The sequence below is a fragment of the Oryzias latipes genome, chromosome 20, assembly GCF_053564925.1.
Source record: "Oryzias latipes strain Hd-rR chromosome 20, Olatipes_Hd-rR_3.1".
Classification (NCBI taxonomy): domain Eukaryota; kingdom Metazoa; phylum Chordata; class Actinopteri; order Beloniformes; family Adrianichthyidae; genus Oryzias; species Oryzias latipes.
In genome coordinates, this window is record NC_136256.1 from 6,620,239 (window position 1) to 6,648,085 (window position 27,847).

General features: G+C 41.1%; 2 protein-coding genes and 1 long non-coding RNA gene across 3 annotated transcripts in view; 2 read left to right on the forward strand and 1 right to left on the reverse strand.

Moving 5' to 3' along the window:
* sspo (SCO-spondin) overlaps positions 1-18,026 on the forward strand; it is a 148,275-nt gene extending 130,249 nt beyond the window's left edge. The window contains exons 108-115 of the mRNA XM_078938284.1: positions 249-295; positions 3,122-3,286; positions 4,567-4,778; positions 5,371-5,466; positions 7,348-7,408; positions 8,076-8,206; positions 17,112-17,262; positions 17,887-18,026. Of these exons, the coding sequence (XP_078794410.1) occupies positions 249-295; positions 3,122-3,286; positions 4,567-4,778; positions 5,371-5,466; positions 7,348-7,408; positions 8,076-8,206; positions 17,112-17,262; positions 17,887-17,909 (886 nt within the window). The 3' untranslated portion in view covers positions 17,910-18,026. The remainder of the gene's footprint in view (positions 1-248; positions 296-3,121; positions 3,287-4,566; positions 4,779-5,370; positions 5,467-7,347; positions 7,409-8,075; positions 8,207-17,111; positions 17,263-17,886) is intronic.
* Positions 17,130-20,883, reverse strand: LOC144988178 (uncharacterized). Its single transcript, XR_013652012.1, has 3 exons — positions 20,752-20,883; positions 17,873-17,974; positions 17,130-17,297 (listed from the first exon to the last, which is right to left on the reverse strand). It is a non-coding gene; the product is annotated as an uncharacterized LOC144988178 (long non-coding RNA).
* kcnh2b (potassium voltage-gated channel, subfamily H (eag-related), member 2b) overlaps positions 20,853-27,847 on the forward strand; it is a 347,590-nt gene continuing 340,595 nt past the window's right edge. The window contains exon 1 of the mRNA XM_011488663.4: positions 20,853-21,964. Coding sequence (XP_011486965.1) covers positions 21,889-21,964 — 76 coding nt within the window. The 5' untranslated portion in view covers positions 20,853-21,888. The remainder of the gene's footprint in view (positions 21,965-27,847) is intronic.

Genomic DNA, 27,847 nt, shown 5'->3' on the forward strand with positions numbered 1-27,847 from the left:
TCTCCAGAGATTCCACACATTCAGAAATGTTTCTCCATTTTTTAGTTTGCAAAATAATCTAGGTTTCAATTTTTAAGTCTGTTTTTTATTTGACAATAAAAAAATAAAAATCTTAAATTTTTGTTGTTTTTCCTAGTTTTTCAGAAGTGGGAAGCTGTAATGTTTACTTGCAGTGGATAGTTCTTTACCAGTGATAAAACAATGAATTACTATGCATTACTTCACTTGTTTGATCTTATTCTCTGCAGTGTGTGTCGAGGTGGAGTGTTCCACTGTACCTCAGAGACCTGTGATGGTGAGTAAAACTGTCTGATAGATGCATGTGTTGCTTTTTTCATATTTAGTTCAGTTATTTTTCAGATAAGAAGTCCTGCTTTTTATCACTTCAATCTTTTTCTTTTGTATATTCTGTTTAGTAAGATTTACTATTTGCTGCTTAAGTTTACAGAAAATTACCAAGCATCTTTAAGAGGCTTCAATGTGCTACTTAAGCGTCCCACACCTGAACACTTGTTCACATTTGTATGACTTCATGTGCATCAAATATCTTAATTAAATTGCTGTCTAATCTACCACTACTGTTTCAAACTAGCTTACTTTCACACAAATCCAGTCTCTTTTTTCCATAGAGACAGACAGCAAATACAAGTAGCCGTGGAGAATCAGGACTGATGCGAAGCGCTAGTCCTCTTCCTCTTCCTGTCCAGTAGCTGATGCTGCAGATGGCGACTAAGCCCCTCCCACTGTCAGCCAAAGCACTATGAACGTATACTAAGTGTAATCAGCTTGTTAAAGTCCAACTCCAATAATCTTTTGATCATTCGTAAATCGTTCTCAGTGGTCTTTTAATTAAGATAATGCTCTTTTAAGGCAAAATCATAAATGCCTGAGCCGTCCTCTAGGACATAGTTTCTGCAGAGCTACAGTAGTTTATTAAAAATTTGCCTCTGAGTTGTGGGCGGGACTGTTGGCACACAATAAGCCCACCCCCTTCCCATCATCCATTTATTTACACTCACTCCCTCTAGTTCACAGCCCCTTCACAACTCCCAGCTAACATTAGTGGTGCAACAAAAATAGCGAGCAGTATTGGAGCTATCCAGCCGTACAGTTTAGATCCAGATTCCAGCTCGGACTAGAAAAACAAAGACGTACATGGTCAATTTGGATCTATTTGTCTATAAGTGGATGCAGCAGAATGGAGCAGAGCAGGGAGGTGGTGGCCCTCAGATTGTAGTCTTTTTCACAACTAAAAACGTTTTCAAACTGTATTTTTTCATCTTCTCCTGATTCACAATGATTTAAATAATGAAATATTAAGAATTGCAATTTTGAGATTATCTTTTTACGTGTCCTCCACACCATTTTCATTGGAGTGGGTCTTTAAATACAGAATTCCACATTGTTTTAAGGACTAAAGAGGAACTAATAAATAAACAGGAAACAAACAAACCTTTAAAGACTGTGGACGAGTTCCTAAGCTGTTACTGGCTGCAGAAAAACAAATACCACTTCCCAATTTTTTGACAGTCATGGCAGTGCTGCTGAAACTGGCTGAACCTTTTTAGTCTCGGTCTCAAGGTGCCAACAGCAGCTGTATTAGTTGAAACCCATCACCTGACAGCAGCTTCTTTATAAGGTGTGTGTCTTAAAAAAAAGGCTGCAGCTAAGGTATTTTTATACAGATTTGAGCATTAAAGGCTCCAGCTTTGCCGCTAGTCTGTGGTTTATTGTGGAACCTTTAAGACCTGCTATCCTCCTATTTTACATCACTTCTTATAGAGTAAAGAGCACTGTGGTCATGGCAGCTTAGTATTTTATACCAACTGTATTTGAAAGTTTGTTTCATGTTTTAGTTGTGTTAAATTTACTACAATTTGGTTTTTATTGTATTAGAACTAAAACCCCAGTGTTGTGCGATTTTGTAAATAGGCCAGAATTTATAACACATTGGCTTATTTCATTTGTGATTTTCAGGTAAGCAAACACCCAAAAAAGTGACACTTTTATGGATTCAACGTTAACAAAAGCTAAACGTAATGCAGAGTCTTCATGTGTTTTGTCCACTAACTGTATAAGAGAACTGGAGTGAGAGGGACATCATCCATAGAAAATTGGTTACTCAGTCAGTTAAAAGGTTTTTTCAATGGTTGGTGTGAAAGAAGCATCTCTTTATGATGCGATGATTGATGAATTTTTGCATAAGTGGACGAAAGGTTTTTGTAGATTCAGATCCTGTTTTTATTTTGCCATAATAGCTTTACTTCTTTATTTTTCTTTTTGCTTGTAAGGAAATCTGACAATGCAAATTTTTTACCAAATATCTAAGGTATCTTTTATGAAAGAGATGAAAGGAAGAAGAAAATATCACACTACAAAAACTAAAAGAGCTTTGTTTAAAGAAAAAAAATCTTATTTTCTGTCTTGCAAGAAGAATAACCTTATCAAGAGAGTTTTTCAACTGCAAAATCATCTTAGTTTGAGAAAACATGTCTTAATGACCAGGATTTTTTTCTTAAAATAAGATTTCTTGGTAAAAGCATTTCTCTTATACCCCATTGGCAGATTTTTTGTTAATTTAAATGAAATTGTTTTAAATTGTAAGAACTTTTGGCCTCTTTTTAGGGGGCCTGTTTCTGAATGGTGGCATCTCTTCCATTGATCCTTTATTCTCAATCAAAGTTCTATTCAAAGAGGGGGGACAGCTGGTGCTTTTCTTTATTTAACATCAACATTAGCGTTAGTTTTATTATAAATGCCCATAAACTTTAGGATGTTATTTTTTTTTAAATATGAGTCAAATGAGTCACATGATTTCAATTTCATTTTTTGTTGAAATCTACTATAGTTAGCAATTTTATGTTTTTATTTTGTGTCACATAAATACTCATATTTCAGCTTTTTTTTCTTTCTTTTATTCAAACTTTTTTTGGTTATTACATAGTCTTTCAATAAAACTTCCCTGAACATGTTTGATGAGGAATTGTTGTATTTATGTCATGTTTGCTTCTGTTTTCAAATAATATTCAGCTGTTCATTGCACATTTCTTTGTAAACCACTGTGTTCTGTATCCAGCTGGGTTCTAAAATGCTGTTTAACTGCTTGATGCTGCTCCTCTAGTGGACTGCGAGTGGTCTGACTGGTCGGCGTGGAGTCCATGTTCAGCCAGCTGTGGCACCGGGCAACAGAGCTCCACCAGGTCTGTGCTGCTGCCCCACCAGTATGGAGGGGCCCCATGTGAAGGCCCCAACATCCTCACTACAACCTGTTCTGCTGCTGACTGTGGTGAGTGATGGACTCTGAACGTCCCACTCTGATCCTCTTTCGATGTATTTTTAAAGCTTTCCCAGTGGTCTTTTAAGGATGATTATTTTTTTGCCAAAAAACATAGGAGATAGTTTCTGCAGAGTGACAGGAAATCAGTAGAAATTCACCTCTGAGTTGTGGGCGAAACTGTTTTCATTGTCTTACACTAGCTCAGTGCTTCTCAATTATTTTTTGCAGCCCCCCCCCCAGGAAAAAGAAAATGTTTCGCGCCCCCCTAATCCCCCACCCCCACACACACTCGCAAGGTCAGAATATATTAAAAATTGTGTAAGTTTACCTAAAGTTGTATCTTTTAACACTAACAAAAGAAAAAAGCAATATAAATCCACGTTCATCAAATATTAGCTATATTTTTCTAAAACAGAAAAGAAGTGCCTGAAATAAAAAATCTGTCATTCCTTATTTAAACTAGAAATATTTTGACCAACTGAACCATTTGATTCTGAGAAAAAAATTTCAATCTATAAATAATATTAAATGTAAATTGATATGAAACATTAACACAGCAGCACCAATAGATTTAACATTTTTAGACTGAAGAAATAGGTAAAAAACATTGTGCTTATTTTTTTTCTAAATGATCAATTGTTTATTTATAATTTTATAAAGTGCAGTTGTTTTACTGCACTACCTCCTGTCTTTGTGTCAAATACTGACACCAACTTAACGAAAGGGAGATGTAAAAAAATACATTTATATGGAAAATAAAGACCCGTCATCAAAATGTTTACAATAGTTCATAAAGAATGACATTATTAGCATGAGCTGAGTAATCTAAAGACACACGATGATCCTGGTGTTGCGCAACAGAGACAGCGCTCCGTGTGCGCTGTTCCACCACGCAGCCTAACACTGAGCCAACACTACCCCTCCCCTCTCCATCTCACACACGCAAGCCTCAGACGGGAACGCGCAGATGCATACATATTTTTACAAATACGCTCTTTTTCAAACAGAATTTTTCATCTACTCCTGGTACACAATGACCTGAATGAAGAAATACTCAGAAATGTAATATTGATGCTCATTTTCTTTATTCATATCCTCCATCATGAGAACAACGCCTCAACATGTTAAAACCAGCATTGTCATTGGAGAGGGTCTTTAATGCGAAAAGGCCTCCTACTTATTGCCCTATTCAAGCTATTGCTGCCTCCATCTTTCCTTTTAGAAGAAGACTACAGACTACCTGTAGAGCAGCTGATTTAGGCGTTGTAACCTTTTTTCCATCTGTGCAGTGTGTTCTGATGGAGAGCAGTGGAGGAGAAGCCCCTCCAAGGAGGTCCCACTGTGTGAGAGGAGCTGCCAGGACATTTACTCCTCCTCTCCTGTCAACTGCAGCCACCCGTCTGAAAGCTGCGTGTGTCGGGAGGGGCTCTACAGAAACGCAGGCGGCGTGTGTGTCATCCCTGCCCTCTGCCCGTGCCATGACCAGGGCGTTCTGCGGGAGGTATGAACTCACACCCAGAGGAGAAGGGTTCATTCGATGGTTGGCAGCTTGTATTCATTGTGCCTTTCTCATTTTGTGGCGTGTTTGAGCTGTATGAGTAGTACGGTGTTTACGTTCCATCCCATTCACCCCCATTGTGTTATTTACTACTAAAGAAGGGCTTATTGTAGGATGAATGACAAGCCGGCTGAGCTCTGTTACACCATCTCCCTTGCCTCATCAAATATAAAGGAAGCTCTGTAAAACGCCTGTGAGCACAAGCGAGCCAGCCTTCTAACAATTAATAATAAAACAGGGCATATTAAAGGGTTATGGAATCAATCATTCCTTTGCAAGAAGTTAGTATGCCTCTTTTGATCTTTTGTCCTCTCCCAGAGTCCTTAGTTAGCCTTTTGAAAAGAAATGTAACAGGGCTAAAGACTAATCCATCCTGAACAATAACAGTCTATTCAGATATCCTACACTTATTTTATTCCCTTTTGTTTTCTTTCGTTTTTTATTCTAGTTTGCAAAGTCCCATAGCAGTGGGAATTTAGGATGACTTACTTGGAATGTGGATGAACATGCTGCATTTTCTTTCTGTGTGAGTCAGGCAGGATCTCAGTGGAACGAGAGCTGTGAGTCGTGCAGCTGTGTGAACGGCAGAAAGCTGTGCCAGAGGAGGTGTCCTCCACTCCACTGTGCTGAGGTGAGTCGCACACAACGCTCACCTGTCAGCATCACAACCGAGATACAACACACCATCGTGTTTCAACTCATTTCCCTTAGACTCTTGAAAATATCACTAAACAGCTGACGTGGAGCCCAGCCACATGCTCGCTTGTTTAAAAGTAAAACTATGTTCACACCACCCAACCCAAGCAGTCCCTTCTAATGAAAAGTCGATGTGAATGTGTGACTTCAGGCGTCCTTGTTCACACGTAGCTATGCAAGTTTTTAGGATTGGTTTCGGCCTCTATGAACAAAACGTGTGGCCATTTCCAACTAAACCAGATCAAACTTTGATCAATCAGATCTAGTACTGGCGTTTGAATGGCGTCCCTTTTAATTTAGGGAAGTGCTAACCGTCAAATATGAAGATCATCTGATTACGGGGGGAAATTAATAAAACTGCATTAGTAAACAGTAGAAGAAAAAGAAGAACCCCCTCCGTCCTTTTCCAGTGTGAACACCATGGGGTACACGCCCATTGAACGCCCATCAAATGAACGGAGTGAACAAAGCATATAAGTTCATTTGAAAAAATGTAACTCATAAATGTTTAAAAAAAAAAGAAGATTCTTATATTTTTCCAGTTACAACTTTTTGTGTACAGAAAGACTAACATGTCTCCAAGTTTAAATTTGTTTTACAAAAGGATTATGGATTAGATTTTTGTTTATTTATGCTGGTTTTTTGAGACCTTTAAGCTACATTTTAAACTAATTTAACAAGGGAAAGGGTTATAAAAGAATCCTCACACTGTAAAATGCACTATTTGTTTTATCTTGTGAAAAAACACAACTTTCTTTTAGTTATGTGATTATGAGGTAACATCAGTTCATTTACATGTTTTGCTAATTTTTTTTCTCAGCTGTTCTAGCTAATGTTTTATATTTGTGTTGCATTCAAATTGTGAACAAATGGTGTTTCTTCTTGATTAGTCATGGATAAAACTGTCATGGGACACTAATTGTGTTTCTTCTTCTCCAGTTCTGCCATTTCTGGTTCTTTAGTTGCTGTTGGAATTTGGAATTTGATTGTTCTTTTTAAAAAATGTCATGTTCCTTTGGCTCCAGTATAAACACACAGCATATTTAACTTAACAGAAACATTTTTTGTTATGACATTGGAAACTTACTAAATTGTGAAAATTGTGTTTTTGGTGTTTTTAACATATTCTAGTGGCATTTTTGTGAGAATGGAGGACAAATACAAAGAAAAAAGATTAAAATTATTATTGCAGGTATTTGTTTTTTCAAATTGTTGGGAATTAGGAGGAGACAATAAAAATGATGTTTGAAAAAGCTCAGATTTGTTACGTACAAATTACAATTAGCAGGTCACAAGCTCCCTGCTCCGCTCCATTCTGATGTATCCACTTTACAAATATCTACATATATAAAGAAAATTATGGTTAAAGTTGTATTTCTGAGTATTTCTTCATTGAAATTGTTGTGAATCAGGAGATGAAGAATATATGCTATTGGATGAAGGGCATATTTGTAACATAAAACACGCTTGGCTGGCTCATCTGACTCAAAACTGTACAACCAGATGGCTCCAATATTGCTCACTATTTTTAGTGCATCACTAATGTTAGGTTGGGGTTGTGAAGGGCTGTAAGCAGCGAGAAAGCCCATAAACAAACCTATGGTGGGGAGTGTGGGCAGGCTTACTCCAGGCATCCCCGACTCAGAGGTGAGTTTCCAATAACCTCGTGGCGCTTCGTAGAAACTGTGTTGTAGAAAACGACAGATTTTTTTTTGTATTAGCTAGAAACGGCATCTTTATAAAAAAAAGAACACTGCAATAGTTTCAAGTAGTAAAAAGTGAAGCAAACAATAATTATTATTTTTTTCTTTTAAAGGGAGAGATGAAGGTGGAGGAACCAGGCAGCTGTTGTCCAGTCTGCAGAAAACCATTTCCAGGTCAGCACACCGGCTATACATGTAGAAGGCATACAGCTGTTGTGGCCACAGCTGTATCATCATTTATGCCATCACATATTTGAGGACATTCTAAAGACACCTAAACGACATCAGTAAGATCCTCTAAATTTATAAGGAAGTCCATCCTTTTCCAAATCCCTTTCAGGGTCACAGGGTTTCTGGAGCCTATCCAAGCTGCTGTTAGCTGTCCACTCTGTTGCAGAGTGTTTGTGAGGATGTTTTGTATTGTAAGAGACAATTTTGGACAAGACATGTTGTTTAAAAATGTAAAATGCAGAAACATAAGGGGCTAAGACATGATTGTATTTGTAACTCTCATGAATGTCCTGCTTTTGATGTTTTAGATTTTCTATTAGTTGTGGATGTTTGTATATGGATTCTCGTGTTCTTTTTAAATTATTATTTGTGACAAACATATACCGAATTAACCCAGTTTCAGTTTTACTTTCAAGTAAAAACCCCTTTGGCTTAAAAGAAGCTGCTGGTCACATGATTCAATAAAGTCATATCTTGAATGATGTGACCAGCCTAAACACAAATTTTACTGAGGTAAAATAAAGTTTTTAAATTTTTAAATCCGATTTGTTTTCTTGTTACTGTCATGGTTCTGTTTTTCATTTCCACTCTTATGCTCTGTTCATGTCAGATGAGCTGGTGCCAGAGTGTCAGCGCTACGTTCAGTTCCAGAACATCACTAAGGGACGCTGTCATCTTGACAACGTGGAGGTCAGCTTCTGCAGGGGGCGCTGTCTTTCCAGAACTGATGTCATCTTGGAGGTATGGAAATTAGAAACCCACCGACCATCTCTGTGAACATTTTTATGTTCAAGATGTGCTTGAAAGCAAACTGATTCCAGATAGAGCATCAGTATTCATTTTGCTTGTTTAGTCACATGATTTATTGTCAGAGGAGTTGGTGAAAGACCGATTAAGTAAACTGAGACTGTCATTGAGTTGACATTTCAATAACAGTAGGACTGTTTTCTCTTTTGATTTTTGCTTTTAAAAACATGTACACATTGATGCAGATAATCTCTGATATGACCCGTTTGATTTTGGACAGCAAATGGATGGGTGTAATGACTCCGCCCACCTAAATAGTTAGCCAAAAATAACCAATTTGTTGGGACAATGTGAAGTGAGACTTTTGTTGAGTGAAGCCATGAATCTACTCACCTGTCACTGAATAAAATACCCCAATACCAATACAAAAACAAACAAACACACACTACTTAAAAAACAGTATGACTGAATCCCCTACAGGCTCACTCAGTCACACTCACACACACGCACGGGCAGACAAAAAAGCCATAAACTTATAAAAAGTATTTGATAACAGGTAGGGCTGCACGAAATGAGGAAAACTTGCGATATGCGATATTAGTGATCAATATTGCGATAACGATAAATTTGCGGTAAATAAACAAATAGAAAAATAAACAAAAACATCATTCCCATTTCATTGCAACAGTTTAAAAATTATACTCCAAATGACCCTCATCGACATGGGGGACAAACGTCAGGGTGGCTAACCCTGGTCCTCAAGACCCTCAACCCTGTCTGTTTTCCAATTCTCCCTAGACTGCTCGATAATGATAACCAAAATCAGGTGTGTTCAGTCAATCAGGATGTGAAATCACTTGAGTCAGCCAATCAACAGCAAGCTGGTTAAGGAGAGCTGGAAAACAGGCAGGGTTGAGGCTCTTCAGGACCAGGGTTAACATAATAGGCCTCCATCTGATTGGTCAACAATGGGAAGGCGTCCATCTGATTGGTCAAAGCATAAAGGGATTTATTTGATTCGTTAAATGCTTCAAGCTGCTAGAAGATTGTTTTGACACATTTTGGGTTTGCGATTTATTGCGATATTCGCCGCCTTTTACGATATGCATATTGCAGAGCTGGATATTGCGATAACGATAAATTTGCGGTATATTGTGCAGGCCTAATAACAGGCATTGTGTTGGGTGTTAAATTGGAGTTTTTATTGGGAATCAATGGGAAATTCTTCTATTTTGCAACCTGCCTCTAGTGAACTTTTATGGAAGTACAACACTTTTGAGCTTAACCCGGATAATGCTGCAAAGGTATATTTTGAAAGACTTTAATAGCAAATTGACGTTTAAAAAAAACGTCGGGGGGTCGGGTCCGGTGCCAGGGTGGGGCGGGCTGGGATGCTGCGATGTCTTCTGGGCTTGGGTAAGGGGGTATGTGGTTGGGGAGGTAAAGTGGGGGTCTTTTTGCCTGTGGAAAATATACACTCCAACAAAAACACACATACATGCACACACACACACCCTTACAAACACACACACGTGCATTTCACAAGGAAAGTGGAACCTCGGACCATCTGTCCTCTGTGGGGCGGGTCTCCCTTGGGGGGCCCTGGCTCGTGCCTGGGGTTGGGGGATACCCAAAACTCTTGGGTGGTGGTGGGGTGCACGTCTGGGGCTGTGGGCACTCTTCTGGGGCAGGGCCCCGCATTGAGCCCTCCCAGCGCGGCGGGGGGGGCTGCTATTCTGGTTGGACTGTAGCTTGCACCCTTTGTCCCCCCATGCCTCCCTGCTCCCTGGCTTTGGGGCCCCCTGTGGGGGGCGGGTCTCCCTTGGGGGGCCCTGGCTCGTGCCTGGGGTTGGGGTGGGGGGATACTCAGAACTCTTGGGTGGTGGTGGGGTGCACGTCTGGGGCTGTGGGCACTCTTCTGGGGCGTGGCCCCGCATTGAGCCCTCCTAGCGCGGCGGGGGGGCTGTTCTTCTGGTTGGACTGGAGCTTGCACCCTTTGTCCCCCCATGCCTCCCTGCTCCCTGGCGTTGGGGCCCCCTGTGGCGGTCCTGATGGCCCTGGCCTGGGGGGGCGGTTGTTCTCTGTCTGCTACCGTGCGGGTGTTGGGGGGTTGTAGCTGCCGATGCGATGGGGGTCTTGGTGTGGGGATGGCTGGGCACTCTCCCTCCTTCTTTTTACATTCCATCATCCATTTTAGAAGAACTAAACACTCACTTGAGCACAGGTGTTAGCTCACCTTTGCACAAATAGTTTGCGTGATTGAATGAAATATCTCACACTAGTTGGTTTGAATGCATAAGTATGCTTGTGGGAACATTATTTGTATTGTGTAAATGTTGACATGTTAACATTTTGGAGCCAATAGGTGTGTTTATAACATCCAGCAACTTGTTGCTTTATGCTGCTTCATGGTTTTACCCCCTTCTATAATCACCCCCCCCCCCCCCCCCCCCAACATCCCTCTCTCTTTTTCTCTCCTTCCCTTTTCCGCCCGGTTCAACACAAACTATTTTTAAATATGATTAAAATTAATAAAGTTTGGTCTCGATTACAAAAGGGGTTTATTCAGACATACCTCTGGCTTGTCAGAAGATTCATAACCCCCGTTGTTAAAATAAAATATGTCCAACACAAGAGGCCCTCATATGTTTGCTCAGCTGTTGGACAGGACAAGTTTAAAAAAAATAAAATAAATAAAAATAAAAAGACAGTTATTTTATAAAATAAACTAACTGATTTTTTTTATGGTTTTGGAATGAATTATTTTTTAATAGTAAAACTCTGTGATTTGATTGAAATTCTAAAGTCAAACAATTTTTTTAAGTCGAGATATTTGCCTTCAAGATGAACCCTCAGTTTTTAATCACCTGACTGAGCTTGAAATGTAATATGGTTTAACTTTTTACCTTTTGAATTATTGATAGTGAGCAAACACAAGCAAATCAACTGTGGTCTGCACATCCAATATCAAATGACTCATTTTGGAAAGCCAATGAAAGAGCTCCTGAACCTGAGACATTCCTTCTGTATCGCTGTGGTCATCACCAGAGCAAAGCTAAAAGATGTATAAGCTAAATAAGCTGAAAGCTAAATAAACGGTAACATTATAGAAAACTAATGATGTAATTATTCTATGTGTGCAGACATGCCTGGTGAGCATGCCTGTGTGTTTCTGCACATCTTTGTCAGTGTGAGTTAGCTTGAACAGTTATTTTAAGGGGGATCTACAGTGGAGGTAATAAGCATTTGATCCCCTGCTGATTTTGTAGGTTTCCTATGTTTAAAAAGAAGTAGTCTGTCATCTTAATGTTTGGTTCATTTGAACAGTGAGAGACAGAAAATCCCAGAGAACATCAAGAAAACAACTTGAATTGACAGACAGTTATTTGCCTTTCATGAGGGAAACAAGTATTTGATACCCTAGTAACTATTAAGAATTCAGGTTTACATGGACCAGTTAGACTCTACTAACCAACCTGAACTGAAGACACCTGTTTGAACTAATGACCTATTGAAAATACACCTGAACAAAAATCAGTCCATCAGTCAGACTCCAAAATCTCCAACATGGGAAAGACTGAAGTGCTTTCAGTGGATTTAAGGCAGAATATTGTAGACCCGCACAAGACCGGACTGGACTACAAAACCATCAGCAAGAAACTGAAGGTTAAGGGGACAACAGTTTCTGCCAAAATACAAGAACGTGGCCATACATCCACCTTTAGGTCTAGGGTTTCAAATCAGATCTGACCTGGTGGGGTTTCCATTATCATAACAACACTGGAAAATCAGCCTAAAACGACACGGCAGGAGTTAATTGATGATCTTACAGCAGCTGGAACCACAATCACCAAAAAAAAACATTGTTAATACTTTATGGTTTAACATCTTGCAGAGCTTGAAAAGTCCTCCTGTTTAAGAAGACACATGTGCAGACCCACCTGAAGTTTGTCAATGAACACTTTCATGATTTAGAGAAAGATTGGGAGAAAGTGCTGTGGTCAGATGAGACCAACATGGAGCTCTTTGGCATTAGATAGATAGATATAAAATTTATTAATCTCCCAAAGGAGAAATTCAGGTGTCCGGTAGCAAAACACACAACCACACACAACAAACAACAGTAAAAAGACAGTTCACAAAATAATATCAGTTCATATCAGGCAGGTTCATTAAACAGCCTGATAGCTGTAGGGACAAATGAGTTCTTAAAGCGCTCTGTCCTGCAGGGCAGTGAAAAGAGCCTATTACTCCGTGAGCTCCTCTGACCAGACATCGTGTTGTGCAAGGGATGTCTGGGATTGTCCAGGATGCTCTGAGTCAAGGCCCTCATCCTCTTCTGCAGCACAGATCCCAGAGAGTCCACCCTCCTCCCGTTCACAGATGCACATCTCTTAATCAGTTTGTCCAATCGAGTGCAATCCCTTGTGGTCATACTGCCACCCCAGCATACAACCCCATAGAAGACAGCACTCGGCACAACATGTCAGTAAATACATCAAAGGACCTCAGCTTTCTCAGGAAGAACAGCCTACTTTGCCCTTTCTTATACAGAGCATGAGCCTGCTCCGACCAGTCCAGTTTGTGGTCAAGGTGCACACCCAAGTACTTGTAGGAGTCAACCACCTCGATTCCCCCTCCATCGATGATCACTGGCTGGTGGGAGGACTTCCTACTAAAGTCAATAATCATCTCCTTGGTCTTTGATGTGTTCAGCACAAGACCATTGTCCCTGCTCCAGGAGGGGAATCTGGTGATGAGCTCCCTGTACTCACTCTCATCCCCTCCCTTTACACACGCCACAATAGCAGTGTCGTCCGAATACTTCTGGACATGACAAGCTGCAAATGCATAATTAAAGTCAGCATTCTAGAGTGTGAAGAGAAAAGGCAATAGTACAGTTCCCTGTGGTGCTCCGGTTTTGCTCATCAATGTCCCAGATACACAGTCTCCTAGTCGGACAAACTGTGACCTAAGAGTCAGATAGTTGTGGATCCAGCGAACAAAAACTGGATCAACTCCCATCCTCTCGAGCTTCCCCTTCAGCAGCTGAGGCTGGACTGTATCAAAGGCACTTGTGAAATCGAAAAACATCACCCTCACATATCTGCCAGTTTCTTCGAGAAAGGAGAGCACCCTATGGACCATATACAGGACTGCAACCTCCACTCCCATACTGTCCTGATAGGACATTAACTCATGTTAATTATTCATTCACCTGGTGTTTTATCTTTATGTGTTTTCTTTTGAACATTCAAAATGAAGAGTAATATTTCTTTTGATACTGTAGAGGGGTAACACAAATTAATCCATGTTAAAATAAATATTTGCTGTTTTTATTGAGCCAGTTACAGAGGTCTAGGTTTTACTTTTTGAAGATTGTTCTGGGTTAGGGGCACTCCATCACCCTGGCTGGTTGTTGTAAAGGCAGGATCTGTGCAAGTGAGCATCAAGTGCATTGCAGAACGATGCTTCAGCTGACTGTCAGGGATCAACTTCTGAAGCCTGTCTTACTACACCCGTTCACTACCATAAAGTTTTAGTTAGGCCAGGCTGACAGAACACACACCTTCCAAACGAAGGCACAAGAGTTAAAGTGACTGACAGGTGCGGGCAGAGACCTGCTTTACTGTTAGTCGACCAGAGCAAGCTTAATATTTCTACCCCTATTAGTTAGGATTACAATCCTTTACATCATTAACTCAACCCGTTGTGTTTGGAGGAAGAGAAATGCTGCCTGTGACCCCCACCCTCCACTGTCAAGCATGGAGGTGGAAGCATTATGCTTTGGGGGTGTTTTTCTGCATATGGCTACTTCACCATGTGGACAGAATGACTGAAGAAGAAGATCAAGGTCATGGAGTGGTCCAGTCAGTCTCTGGTCCTCAGGCCTATAGAAAACGTATGGGGGGAAGTGAAGCTCAGAGTTGCCAAGCAACAGCCACCAAATATGAATGATTTAGATGTCATTTGGAAAGAAGAGTGGACCAGAATTCATCATGATATGTGCAGAAACCTTCTCATCAACTACAAGAAACGTCTGACCTCTGTGCTAAAGACTATTGACTGACAGTTGAGCCCATGTCTAACAAATCCCATCACAAAGGCTGTTATTGGTGTAGTTAGTTTGATGCCATAGTGTTGTGCGGTTGTACAGAGGTGCAGTAAGAAACCTAAATCTGGAGAACATGAGAAGTCCAGTCCTGCCAACACATGCTGGTTGATGAGTGTGGGACCAAGCAATTCAATTCAATTCAATTCAATTTTATTTGTATAGCCCAAAATCACAACAACAGTCGTCTCGATGGGCTTCGAAGTAAAACATGAACTTAAAAGGATCACGAATACAAAGAGTTCAATAGGAAAATACTAAAATGAACTAACAAACTGACTATGCTATACTGGCATCCCTGCCCTTAGACCCCCCTTCGCGGTAAGGAAAAACTCCCAAAAAAAACGGATTCCGGAAAAAACGAAGAAACCTCAGGGGTGCCCACATGAAGGAGGGATCCTCCCCCAGGACGGACAGGCCATTTACCAGAACTCTTAGAGAAGAATTAACTTATCTAAATCTACAACTACATATATATATATATATATATATATATATATATATATATATATATATATATATATATATATATATATATATATATATATATATATATATATATATATATATATATATATATATATATATATATATATATATATATATATATATATATATATATATATATATATATATATATATATATATATATATATATATATATATATATATATATAAAAAAGTCCAGCAGACGAGCTTCATCCAGCCGTGGTTGTGGGGACAGTCAAGGGCGCGAGTCGAGCCGGAGACAGGAACCACAGCCGGGTGTAGGAGCAGGAGCAGAGACGAGGTACTCGGTCAGGTACAGAGCAGAGACGAGCCAAAGATGAGCCAGAGGCAGGATCCACAGCCAGGTGTAGGAGCAGGAGCGAAGGCGAGGTAAACGGTCAGGAACTGGAGCACGGATGAGCCAACAGGGGTCTGGAAGCACTCCCACTCCCCAGGAGGGGAGAGGAAAAGAGGGACAATACATGAATCGCACTGTACCAAACAGAGGCATGGAGAACTAAATGATAAATTATGATCAAGAATAGAGGAGAGGAAGGGTAGAAGTAAAAAAGGAAAGAGGACAGAACCCCAGTGCACCATAGTTACCCCAGCTTCAACTTCTAGCAGCCTTTTAAAGGAAAAAGTTATTACGTTTCAATTAAACAAATTAACATTAAATTAAATAATCTCTAAATAGTAACTAGTCTGACAATAAGCCTGTCCAAAGAGGAATGTTTTTAGTCTAACTTTGAATGTAGAAACTGAGTCGGCCTCTCTTACATGAGCTGGGAGTTTATTCCATAAAACAGGGGCTTGGTGGCTAAACGCTCTACCTCCAACCGTACTTTTACTAATTCTAGGAACCACAAGCAGTCCTGCATTTTGCGAGCGAAGTGTTCTCATTGGATGGTAAGGGACTATGAGGTCCTTAATATAGGACGGGGCCATTCCATGTAAGGCCTTATAGGTTAACAGGAGGATCTTGAACTTGATTCTAGAATCAACTGGGAGCCAATGGAGCGAAACTAACACATGAGTGATGTGATCTCTTCTGCTAGTTCCTGCTAACAATCTTGCTGCTGCGTTCTGAACAAGCTGGAGACTTCTCAAGGAACTCTTAGGACACGCTGCTAACAAGGAGTTACAGTAATCCAGCGTCGACGTAACAAATGCATGGATGAGTTTTTCAGCATCACTCTTAGAAAGTATATTTCTGATCTTAGCAATATTCTGCAGGTGAAAAAAGGCAGTTCTACACGCCTGAGATATGTGAGCCTTAAATGATAAATCCTGGTCAAATAAATCAATAAAGCAAAGATAGAGCTGATGTCCTTTCTTACCACAGTTAAAGCTAAGTCTGAGTGACAGTTCCACCAGTCAGAGTCCAGTACTTCCAAATTGGGACCTTGGGTTTGTTGTAATAAATCTGGGTGTAGAAGATGTATTGAACTTTGATATCAGACCTTCTACAGTTTTAGAATTCTTCTCATATGTTTTCTCATAAGTTCATCTGTCAACATGAGCTGCAAGGTCAATTAACCTGTTTAAAGACAGAAGAAGGTCATGATCCAACAATTCATCATTGAGTCTCTCAGACAATCTTTGAAAAAGACATCATAGAGTATAGAGTTGTCCCATGAACATGAACCATCAGCTGATGTGATGAGGAACTCTATGGCATCTATTTACTTTGAGTGAGAGAACCTGACAAGAAGCCACTCTGTCGGGTTTAACTGGACCAAAAGCTGTACACTTCTGTAAAATCTTTCAAAAGAGGAACACTGTGTCCTCGCATTCGGCTGTCCCCCATTGAGCCGATTAGCTGGTCAGGAGTGAAAGGACATGTCTTACCTTTACCCCTTCAGTTGGAGAAAAAGGAGGGCTGTATAAAAGTGTATGAAACAGTTATAAAAATGTAAAAGCTTTAAGAAAGAGGCAGATGTACGAGGCAATGACTGCAAAATGTGATGCAAAGCAGACTGTCAACGCAAAGTAAAGCAGCATCACAGCACCATTCAGCCTAGGAAACTGCATGACAGCATAAATAAAAGTCCTGCATACTGACTTTAACAAACTATTCCATAAAGACATTATCTGTGACTCTAAAGCGGTTCTGTGTCTGAACTTTAGTGTGTTTGGAATTTTGACCATTAACCCTCAAAAAATCACCTTTAAAGCAACTTATTGTGACTTTAGCATCTCCTTTGTACATTTATTTATTTTTTTGTCTTCTCCGTTCCTCTGCATTTTTAAAGTTCTCCATCCGCCTGTTTTCTTTATCTTTTTTATCTTATCCAGGAGCCCTACCTAAAGTCAGAGTGTGAATGCTGTAGTTACCGCCTGGATCCTGCCCATCCCGTCCATTTCCTCAGCTTGCAGTGTGAGAATGGAGAGGTGGAACCAGTTGTTCTTCCAGTCATACAGAGCTGTGAGTGCACCAGCTGCCAAGGTAACCAACCCAGGGCTCAATGCTCCTTAAATAACCTGTTTGATGTCGTCAGAAGAAGAAGAAGAACTCCACGGAAATACAATTATTTTGACAGTCTGTAGAAAAGAATTATAAACATTTTTTTTTAACATACATTAAAATTAGGAACAGTGAAATAAAGACACATCTGCCTAAAACAGCTTTTTGTTCAATTTTTCCAAAAATGTAATGCTTCAGATAAAACTGCTACAAAAAGAAATAATAAGGAGACATGTAGTAACCCTTATGCTATCCTGGGCACTTTAACGTTGGGAGTTGGGTCATCTAGACCCACTAGACAGTGCGCTGAACCTTTTTTCTTCAATGATTTGTGATCTTCACTGGTGTCCATGGATTACATGAAATCTTTCCACCTTTATCCACCTTTGTCATTGTAGGGAGAACAAGTCAATGCAAGGGTGGGGTCATCTAAGATAGCACAAGGGTCAAATAGTTTCTGCCACAATATTCAAATTTTTTTAACTGTGTAGATAAAAGTATAAATGGTTCTATCCTGCTCTAAAAGAATCTAAGGAACAACCATGTCTTCACTTATGAATGTGCTAAATGGTATTGCAGTAAAATCAATCACCTTTTTCTCTGCAGGGGGCGACCTCTCCAGGCGTTGAGCCTTACACATACCTGACAGAAAGAGGCGTGAAGGTGTGTTTTCATTCAGACTCCTGCCATGATCCTGCAAAAGCGTATTTAAATACAGCTAGAATGTTGTGATAAACAGATGAGGCAAAGAAAACTGAGAACACCCCCAGTCTGTCCTTCTTTATCATATAACTCTGCTTTCCCTAAATGTACAGGTCGATTTTCTGTTTTGTTTTGATTCTTCAGCCTGTACAGCTTTTTCTACATTGTATTTATAGATTTCAATGTAAGCATTCAAATGTTTTTTCAAATGTAGACTGAAATAAAAATGTAGTTTCTTTTTTTCAATTTCTTTGTTGCATAGTCAGCATTTTAACGTACAGTATTAAATATGCAGTATTACACGTAAGCACCAGATTGGGGTTGAAATTATGGCCGCGAGCGGTGTTGTCTGGCACGCAGGAGCAACCCATCCCCCAACCCCGCACTCGGGGCCCCTTCCTGCTACACACCCCTTCTGCCCCTGCCACCTTGGTCTCAATTTGGGCTCAAAGGCACAGTGAAAAAGAGGAATTGCCTAAACAATCTGGTCCTTGCCGTCCAGGACTGCTGCGGGACAGAATGAAGAAGAAATCCCACTAACCAATAGTGAGTTAGTGGGATTTCCCCATGCAGGACATGAGCTGCAGCTCATGTCACGAAGGAACTTATCTGGGGTGATGCCTGAACAAATAAGTCTGCAGCCCTGAAAAATGACATCTACACAGGAGGTGTGAACTGTCGTCTGAAGGCCTGTTCACACCGGGACGAATTTCGCCGGTGATTTTCGCCGACGTTTAACGCTTCGTGACTAAACAAAGGGCACCAATGAGAGTGTGCACACCGACGCGAAAAAACGCCACGCGTCAAAAAAAAAAAAACGCCTCGGGTTTTTTTTTTTTTTCGACGCGTCGCAATCTATTCGACCAATGAGAATGGCGCTTTTGCACACGTGTCTGGAGCTTCTGAAGTTACAGTAAAACACAACTTGGGGGCGCTCAAACATAAAACTGCCTTGCTGAACACACATACCAGCGAAGAAGATGGACGCCGAGTAGCGTCTACACAGCAGCGAAGAAATAATGACGGACATTCTAAAATATCCCCGAACCAAGCACCAGTTGGAGCAACTGGTGCTTGAAATATTCATGTTTTCTTTGTATGATTCTGAAAAGCGCGTAAATACTTGCTCTCTTCTTCTGAGGGAAAAGCGACTTTAAGAAGCGTAAAGTTGCGCAGCGCCACCTTGTGTACAGGAGTATTTCTGTTTACATTAAGCGCCATCTAATGTCAGGGAATGAAATTGCATGTTCACTCGGCTCATCGTCAGCGAAATCGCCTGGGTGTGAACACAAAAAATGTGGCGAAAATCGCTGGCGAATAACGCCTGGCGAATATTCGTCCCGGTGTGTATGGGCCTTGAGACACTGAAGTGCTGAGCTCTGACAGCCAAGTTACACTTGGTAGCAGGTCAGACCAGTTTCTGAGGTGGCAAGAGGGATAAAAGAACAGGTACTGACAGTGGTGAGGGCTCTGAGTGCCAGCAATCACAGAATGCAACAGCTGAGACTTTTAGGGAGGGAGACGACAGATATAGTGGAAGAGACAGGCATCATCTGCATGATAGAAACCTCCGAGTTCAAACTGTGATGGAGAAAAAAAGGAAATAAAAAAATAGTTAATTTTATTTTCCTTGGGTCTAATTCAACTCTTATCTCATTTAGAGAGTCCAAGAAAAAAATGAAATGAGTGATATGAATAATTATAAACTCAAGCAAAAGAGCTGATCAAGAGTTCACTGCCTGGTCTGTGTCTCCCTGTGCCGGTCCCCAGGTCAGATAAAAAATACAGGGTTGTGTTAGGTTGTGCATCCAGGATAAAAAGTCATTTGATAGATGCATGCTTCACTTTTCGTTTTGGTCTCTAGTCAAACTGCCGGAATCAAAATAACTCATTTCTGCACATACCAGCAAAATCTTGTTTTGTTGCACTTTTCTTTTGGTTAACACTTTGAGGCCATCTTTCACTGCACTCAGCAGCCTCTATATTTTGACATAATTAACTCCTTGTTTTCCTCACATCTCACCCCCCTCTAATGGATCAGATCAAACGTCATAAATTAACAACGATGCTCTTTAGGGATCTACCCAACAGCCACTTAATATTTTCATCCACTTCCACAAAAAAGTATTCAGATGATGCAACATCCACTTAAATTATTACTTGGATATAATCGATCTCTACTCAAAAGCACAAAAGCTGAAATGTTCTGATATGCACCACCCCTTTTAAACCTGATTCCATCCAACTAATAGAATAATTACACCATCTTTCCCTTTTTTCAGGTTAAGAGTGTGGGTATTATCCTCACTAACACCTTCTCCTTCACAGCTCCTGTAGGCATCAGCTGCTCAAACTATTTTCATCTTCCTTATATCAGTTGTCTAAAGATCTGCAGCTCAGCAGCTCTTGTCATGGCCTCATCACAGCCTATCTGGGTAACTCTAACATTCTTTTTTTGTCTGCAGAAAAAATCCTTTCAAAAATCTTAAACCATCTCCAAAACCCCTTTTAACCAGTATTTAATTATTATTCGAAAGCTGCTACAGATTCATCTTCAGGTTGTGTTTAAAGATGATAGTTTACATCTTTTGATGTGGTTCTGAAGCACAGGCTGTGGCTTGCTCTTTTAAATCCAACTACTTCATCAAGTTAAATAATTAAATCCAAATAATATATCATAGTTAAACGTTTTGTATCTAGTTTTTTAACATCTGGTACCTGCTAAATAAAAAAAACCATTCAAATTAAAGAACATATAACTGAAAATACCAGGCTTTAGCAGACAAACGCTCCCGCGAAAGCCTAATTTCCGATAGTCCTGAAGGCATCGTCGTCGAGCATGACGGAAGGGGGAACCCCGGTGGAATGACGTAGATAAGCAGCCAGAGAGGTGAATCCCCATCCACTCTTCAGACACCATAAAGCAGCATCACTTCTCTTTGTTTGTTTTTTGTAAACGCACGCGGCGCAGCTGAGAGCAGCTGCAGCTCCGCCGTCTGCGCAGCTGCATCCGCTTTTACGGAGCTTGGAAGCGCGTCTTTGGTAAAATAGCCGCACAAAGGAAAGGCAGAGGGGGCGTGCTTGAAAAAAGTGACTGATTTCCGACAGCTCAGATCTGAACACCTGCAGCTCCGATCCTTTATCTCGGACAGGTGCGCGCGCGCCTTCATTAAAAGCGCTTCCTGCTTTTCCTGTCGCTTCCATCCGTGACGCGTCTCACCCCGAGGGCGTCACCTGTTTACAACCTGCTCCCAGGATCGACTGAGGATTCAAATCCACATCCTGTTGTTTATCCGTAAGTTTGGGCTCCACCGAACCCCATAAGAACAGGTGCGCTTTCCTAATTATCACGTGAGGAGAAAGGGTTAAAGGAGGCGCAGAAAGGCGCTGGAAGAGCTGAAGTCATCCGGCAGAGAGGAGGCGGGGAGACACACAGCTCCAAAAAACACGCATCCCGGACATCCATGCTGGTTCAGTTGCGCGCAGCCGCTTTTAACTGACATTTGCGTGTCAGGAAGCGAGGCAGAATGAGGAATAAAACCGCGCAGCCGTAACTAACTCCTAATCCAGAATGAAGATGATAGATCAACGGAGCTTCAGAGTTCTTGAGACGAGCTGTGGAAACGGAACCGTCATCCACTTCTCTGCCAGCCGGGAACCTGAAAGCTGGTGCCAGCTCCCGTCTTTGCGCACGGCGCGCCTCCTTTATGAAATTATCCTCTCCATCTTCTAGACCTTCTCCAAGCAGACGCTCCGGGAAACTTCAGGAAAAGGACCTTTCTGGATTACTGCCATCGTTCAGTCAACACGGAGCGCGGAGTGTGCGCTCGGCTGGAAAATTCTCCAAATTATTCTTTTGAAAGTTAAAGAATACGTACAAAGTCCCGAGGGGTCAGGGGACGCAACATGCCGGTCCGGAGGGGTCATGTCGCCCCGCAGAACACCTTCCTGGACACCATTATCAGGAAATTTGACAGTCAAAGTAAGTCCAGATGCGTTTTTGTTTGGAATGCACCCAACCTTTCCACGGAGGGAGACATATATGGTCGAAGTTTCATGAGTTGGTGTCAGGGATGGCGCGTGCGGGCGTCCTCCTGTTACGCAACGGTTCAGCTGACTTTTATTTTTAAATCAGATTAGTTTGTTTGCTCCATCGGTTGCGTTTTTGGTCTTGTGACTCATCAGAAGTATAGCGGAGCATCATTTCTGAAAGTAGACGTCACATGATGAGCACCCCCCGTTTTATTCACAAAGATGGCACTGAGAACAATCTGTCAGAACAAGACAAGCCTGTTCAGACTCTGCAGGAAAAAAACATGCTCCTAGATTTCATGCTTTTAAATACAACAGATGAGTTTCTGTTGTGTTGGTGGGTGGAGCAGAATAATCAGTGTTTTAGGTTCATCAAAGGCAAAAAAGAAACATTTAAACCACAAGAAAGTAAAAAAGACAAGCAAATGTTGGGTCAGTTACAAAACCACTTTGTTATTTACTTAAGAGCACTTATAACTATCTTAACATATTAATTGTATTCTCATCATTTATATTCATTTATAAAAAATGCATGGGGGGCATGTTAACTGTTCAGGGTGTACCCCACTTTCATCTAAAAGGTGCGGTGATAGGCTCCAGCAACCCGTGACCACAAAAGGGATTCAGCTAGTTTGAAAAATGTTTGGATTGATAAATTTGTGTGATTTTAGTCTGGTGCATGTTATTGAAAGATGTATTTCAGGGTCTGTAACACTTGTGCTATCCTAGGCACTTTACCATTGGGAGTTGGGTCATCTAGACCCACTAGACAGTGCACTGAACCTTTTTTCTTTAATGATTTGTGAATCTCACTGGTGTCCATGGATTACATGAAATCTTTCCACCTTTATCTACCTTTGTCATGGTAGGGAGAACACGTCAATGTTAGGGTGGAGTCATCTGAGACAGCACAAAGGTTAAGGTAGCACTCATGACAAAAATACATTTAACGTGTCTCCTCAAGTCTTTATTTGGTCATTGAAACTGTTCAAAAATTAATGAGGCTGTTTAAGAGTCAAAAGGGTGGAAAAAGTAAGAGGCCAAGCTCTGAAATCGCATGAATTAGATCCTTACTCAGAACTGTCCTTACGGGTGGATACTGGTTGTCTGTGGGCGAAAAAATGGGAACATTTGTACGGGACGCGCAGTAGGCCCCCATGAAAAATCAAAGCCCAAAAAGCGAAAATGTTCATTAAAAACGATGACCGCCCCACACACACAGACACACAAAAGATTTTGAGTTTAAATAAATGTAAAATAAATAAATAAACGGACCAGGGGCCTCATTTATAAAACTTTGCATGGGATTTGCGTCAGAAGTGGCGTACGGATGAAACATAGGACGTGCGTACGCACAGAAATATTCGGATTTATAAAACCGTGCGCACGCACATCCTACGCATCTTTCCCTTAATAAATCACAACCGATTCTAAATGCAGCGCAGCTTTTGCGGCTTCATGACACACCCATAGTTGCCCATAAATAGTCCGCGAAACGCCCACAAATGAATATTCATGGATTGCGAAACCATGGCAAACACAGAGAGGAAATCAAAGAAACGTAATTTCACTCAATATGAAGTAGAACTTTGGCGAATCATTGGCGAGGTGGAAAAGAGGAGAAAAATGTTGTTTGGAGGGCACAGTGTGGGCATTACTAATGCCAAAAAGGCACTTGAGTGGCAAACGGTGACAGACGCTGTAAGCTATAGCCTCACAACCTCGGACCGTGGCCCAAATAAAAAAGTAATGGTCGGACATCAAAGTCGAGGCATAAAAAACGTCTAGCGCTCCATCGTCAGTGTGTCTGCCACGGGGGGGGGCACCGGAGCGCAATATGCACAGGGTGACACGCGTGGTTCCTCCGAGTGCTCCTCTGTAACGCCGGGCCCAAAAGCCCGCAGAGGTCCAACAGGACGGCTCGAGGAAGTCGGAACCGGCTCATAAGCCACTCATCATAAGCAAGTCTTCTTGCTGTCTAAATATGCGTTCACTCCGAATTCTTTCATTTGCCACATCTTCTAAGAGCGCCAGATCAGCCATTGTGCGTCATTACGCATTGTGATGGGGCATTTTATTTCCATCCATTGAATTATATCTGACAAGCTACAGATGTCGGTAATAATCGACGTGGAAATGGGAAATTGATCAGTGCAAATATAATTTCTTGTTGCTTTCTGAATGGTTGAGACATATGCCATACATGGTTTTATCAAAAATAAAACAAACTAAAGGCATATGCATGAATACCATAATTCTGTAGCTTATGAAGAAATGTTTTACTATGAAAACAACTTTCCCCAGTGGACAATTAATACATCTATCTGTCTGTCTAATTGCAATATCTGCTCCGCCAGACGGACACATTAACGAGAATATCAGTTTTGTACATTATTTCGTTCTGTTAACTATATTATTTATGAGGATGAATTGCACAACATGCCAATATTCATTCATTCATTCATTCATTTTCTTAACCGCTTTTTCCCTTTCGGGGTCACGGGGCTGCCGGAGCCTATCCCGGCCACTTGTGGGCGAAGGCAGGGGACAACCTGGACAGGTCGCCAGTCTGTCGCAGGGTAGAATGTCCGCAATCACACACCCATTCACTCTCACACTCACACCTAGGGATAATTTAGAGTTGCCAATTAACCTATGAAGCATGTTTTTGGACGGTGGGAGGAAGCCGGAGACCCCTGAGAGAACCCACGCATGCACGGGGAGAACATGCAAACTCCACACAAAAAGGTCCCCCGTCGATGTAGTTTTTCACATCCCCCAGCCGGGACTTGAACCGGAGGCCTTCTTGCTGTGAGGCAAGAGTGCTAACCACTGCGCCACCGTGCTTGCCAATATTGCAGAACATATTTCACTTTTCTTTCTGCAAATAAGTGTTCATTTGAATTTCTGTTGTAATTTTCATTTGATTTTTGTTTGTTTCACTGCTGATCGATCAAACGGGTGTTCGTGTAGGCTGTTAATTGTAAGACTTGCTTTGTGAAGTCTTCATGTTATTTATGAGAGGCAGGATTGTCATTTCCACTTTCACGTGTTTCTTCCATCTGCCGACGGTGTCGCCGTTTCTTATTTCACCCGTTTTTGTGCGTACGCCTGGGTCAGAGCTTGCGTGAAGGACCGCACATTTTCCCGTCAAGTTTGCTTTTTAGAAATATCAACTATTGCGTAGAGAGTGGCGTACGCCTTCTTTTGTGCGTACGCAACGTTTATAAATGAGGCCCCAGGTGACAAAGCAGTTGGACGGGATTCACGTTTGATGACATTTGTGGACTTCAGGCCTTGTCCTGCAGGAGGCGCTGTGGCTTTAACAGCTCGGGGAAAAAGCTGTTCCTGAGTCTGCTTGTTTTAGATTTCTGCTGAAGGCGACTGGTCGTAGTGAACACGTAAGCAACAAGTTGTTGAGACATTGAGACGTATGGATTTTTCATTCTTTCCACCCCTCTGAAACCTTTTGTACTGCACAAGGGGCCGGTTAGTGCTGTTCACGTGCACTCTGCAGCCGGACTGTTAGAAATGAGGAAATTAGACAATCAAAGCGCAGTTAGTGTGGACGTCCTACAAGCACTTGCGAATCACCTATACACTCCATGCATGCAACAGTTGCGCGCGGTCAGTAAGAAGCCAGTGCTCGCAACTTACTAACAACTAGAGTGTGGCGCAAGGACACTGTACGACAACATCACTTGTCCGTCAAAGTGCGTGTAACTTGCATTATTCTTACAAATACTTCACAACTCTGCTAAAAATCATACTTCGTGTTCTTGTAGCAATTGTTTTTAACAATGGAGGACATTTATAAAGAAAATTGAGATTAAAATAGTAAAAATACTATGAACATGAACAGCGAATGAAATGCATTTGCTTTTTATTTTTAAGGCCATATCCCATCAACTGATGTCAGCTGGACTGAAAGCTATCAACCTCTGTCACACAGGGAGTGTGAAAACACTGCCATTCTCATTACATCCAGCACCTCTTCATTGCTGTTGTCACTGCGCCCGTCTTTTTTTCAGTGCAGACAAGTCTCAGCCACAGATCCTCTCAAAGCTCCATAAGCAGAGGGAAATGTTATGGCCCTGAGGTTCATCACTACAATTCACTGCCAATTTTTGGTGTACAAACTGTTCACCAGACCTGAAAAAGATTTGGAACCAGTTTCTGAATGTTGCTGACTTCCCTCAGTCTGCTGTTGCTCAGCCCCCCCTCTGCTGCTTTAGTTCTTCATTTATGAGGATGTCAAACATTTGGTTTCTGACACCAAGTCACTAACAAACTGTTTTACTTCAGAGTTTTTAAGCTAAATATCTGAATTTATTCCGCAGGACTCAATTTAGTTGGTTGCAGTGGATTATCATTAATCAAACCACATTCACACCGGCCTCAGCAACACGCTTTCAAACCACCATCTCCAATGAAAGTCAATGTATATGCGCATAAATACGCGTTTCGGGCTCTATGTTCAAAACTCTTGAAGTCACGCCTCCATACAGACACTTGTAAGACTGTTCAGGCTCCACATACAAAACGTGAGGCCATTGAAGACACATCGAAAGGTAAACCAGTTGAACTTTGACCAATTAGGAACTTGGCTTTGGTGACATATGGATGGTGTCCTTTTTAATTCATGAAGTGCAATCTGCTTTAAAATTGATCATGGAGCAGAAATTAATAATAGCGATTTGTGCCCGGCGGGAATTTCATGACACCAAGTCTTTCATATATCAGAATAAAACTATGAAAAAAAAAGCATGATGCAAAATTCACCAGATTTGAACTGCTTAGACATTTGACACAAAACCTCTTCCAACTGTAGGTGGCGGACAAGTGCTAGTAAAGAGTATAAAAAGAAGAAGAAGCCTCTCCTCGGTTGTTCTATATGAACACCATGGGCTGAACACACATTCAAGAACCCACGTTTAGCGTGTTCTTGAAAGCATGTCGAGTGGCCTGTGACTGTAGCTTCAGATTAGGGCTGGGTTGATAAGATCGGTTAATCGATTTGAATCAATCCAAGCTTAATAGATCAATAATCAATCTTAAAAGTAGAGATTGATCTTTTTTGCATTTACTTTTTTTCCGGTGACCTAACACAAAACAGGAGTAAAGCCAAAGTCTGCTAGCTTAATGCTAATACAGTGGTCTGACGGCTTAAAAAATATCTGAATCATGTGTTAATTATATTTTGTTCATATATATCCTCATTAAATCATTCCAAATGGTCTGTCCGATCCCTTTATTGTGTTTATGATGGTTATGCTGCTTCCAGACACGTATTTTCACATAGGAGCATTTAACCCTTGTGCTACCTTAGATGACCCCACCCTTACATTGATGTTTTATCCCTACTATAACAAAGTTGGATAAAGGTGGAAAGATTTCATGTAATCCATGGACACCAGTGAAGACCACAAATCATTGAAGAAAAAAGTTTCAGCGCACTTTCTAGTGGGTCTAGATGACCCAACTCCCAACGTTAAAGTGCCTAGGATAGCACAAGGGTTAACCAATCGCATTTCAGCTGTCATTTGTTACCAGGCAGGGTAAGGGCCTTCACTCTACGTTACGAAGGTCCTGTGAGGCAAAAATAAATGTCGGTCAACTCAACTATACAGACTCGGCTCTCAGCACTGACCTTGATGGAATAGAAAAGGACCTGTTGATGGAACTGAAGCGAGAGGATGATGGATTTTGTCTTCAAATAATCAGATATTCTGATGAGTGAAATAATAAAAATCATAATAATTAATATTCCAAATTTATGTGATTGTTTTCAATTTTTTTTGCTGACTGTTGCATTGCGAGATTTGTTTACCGT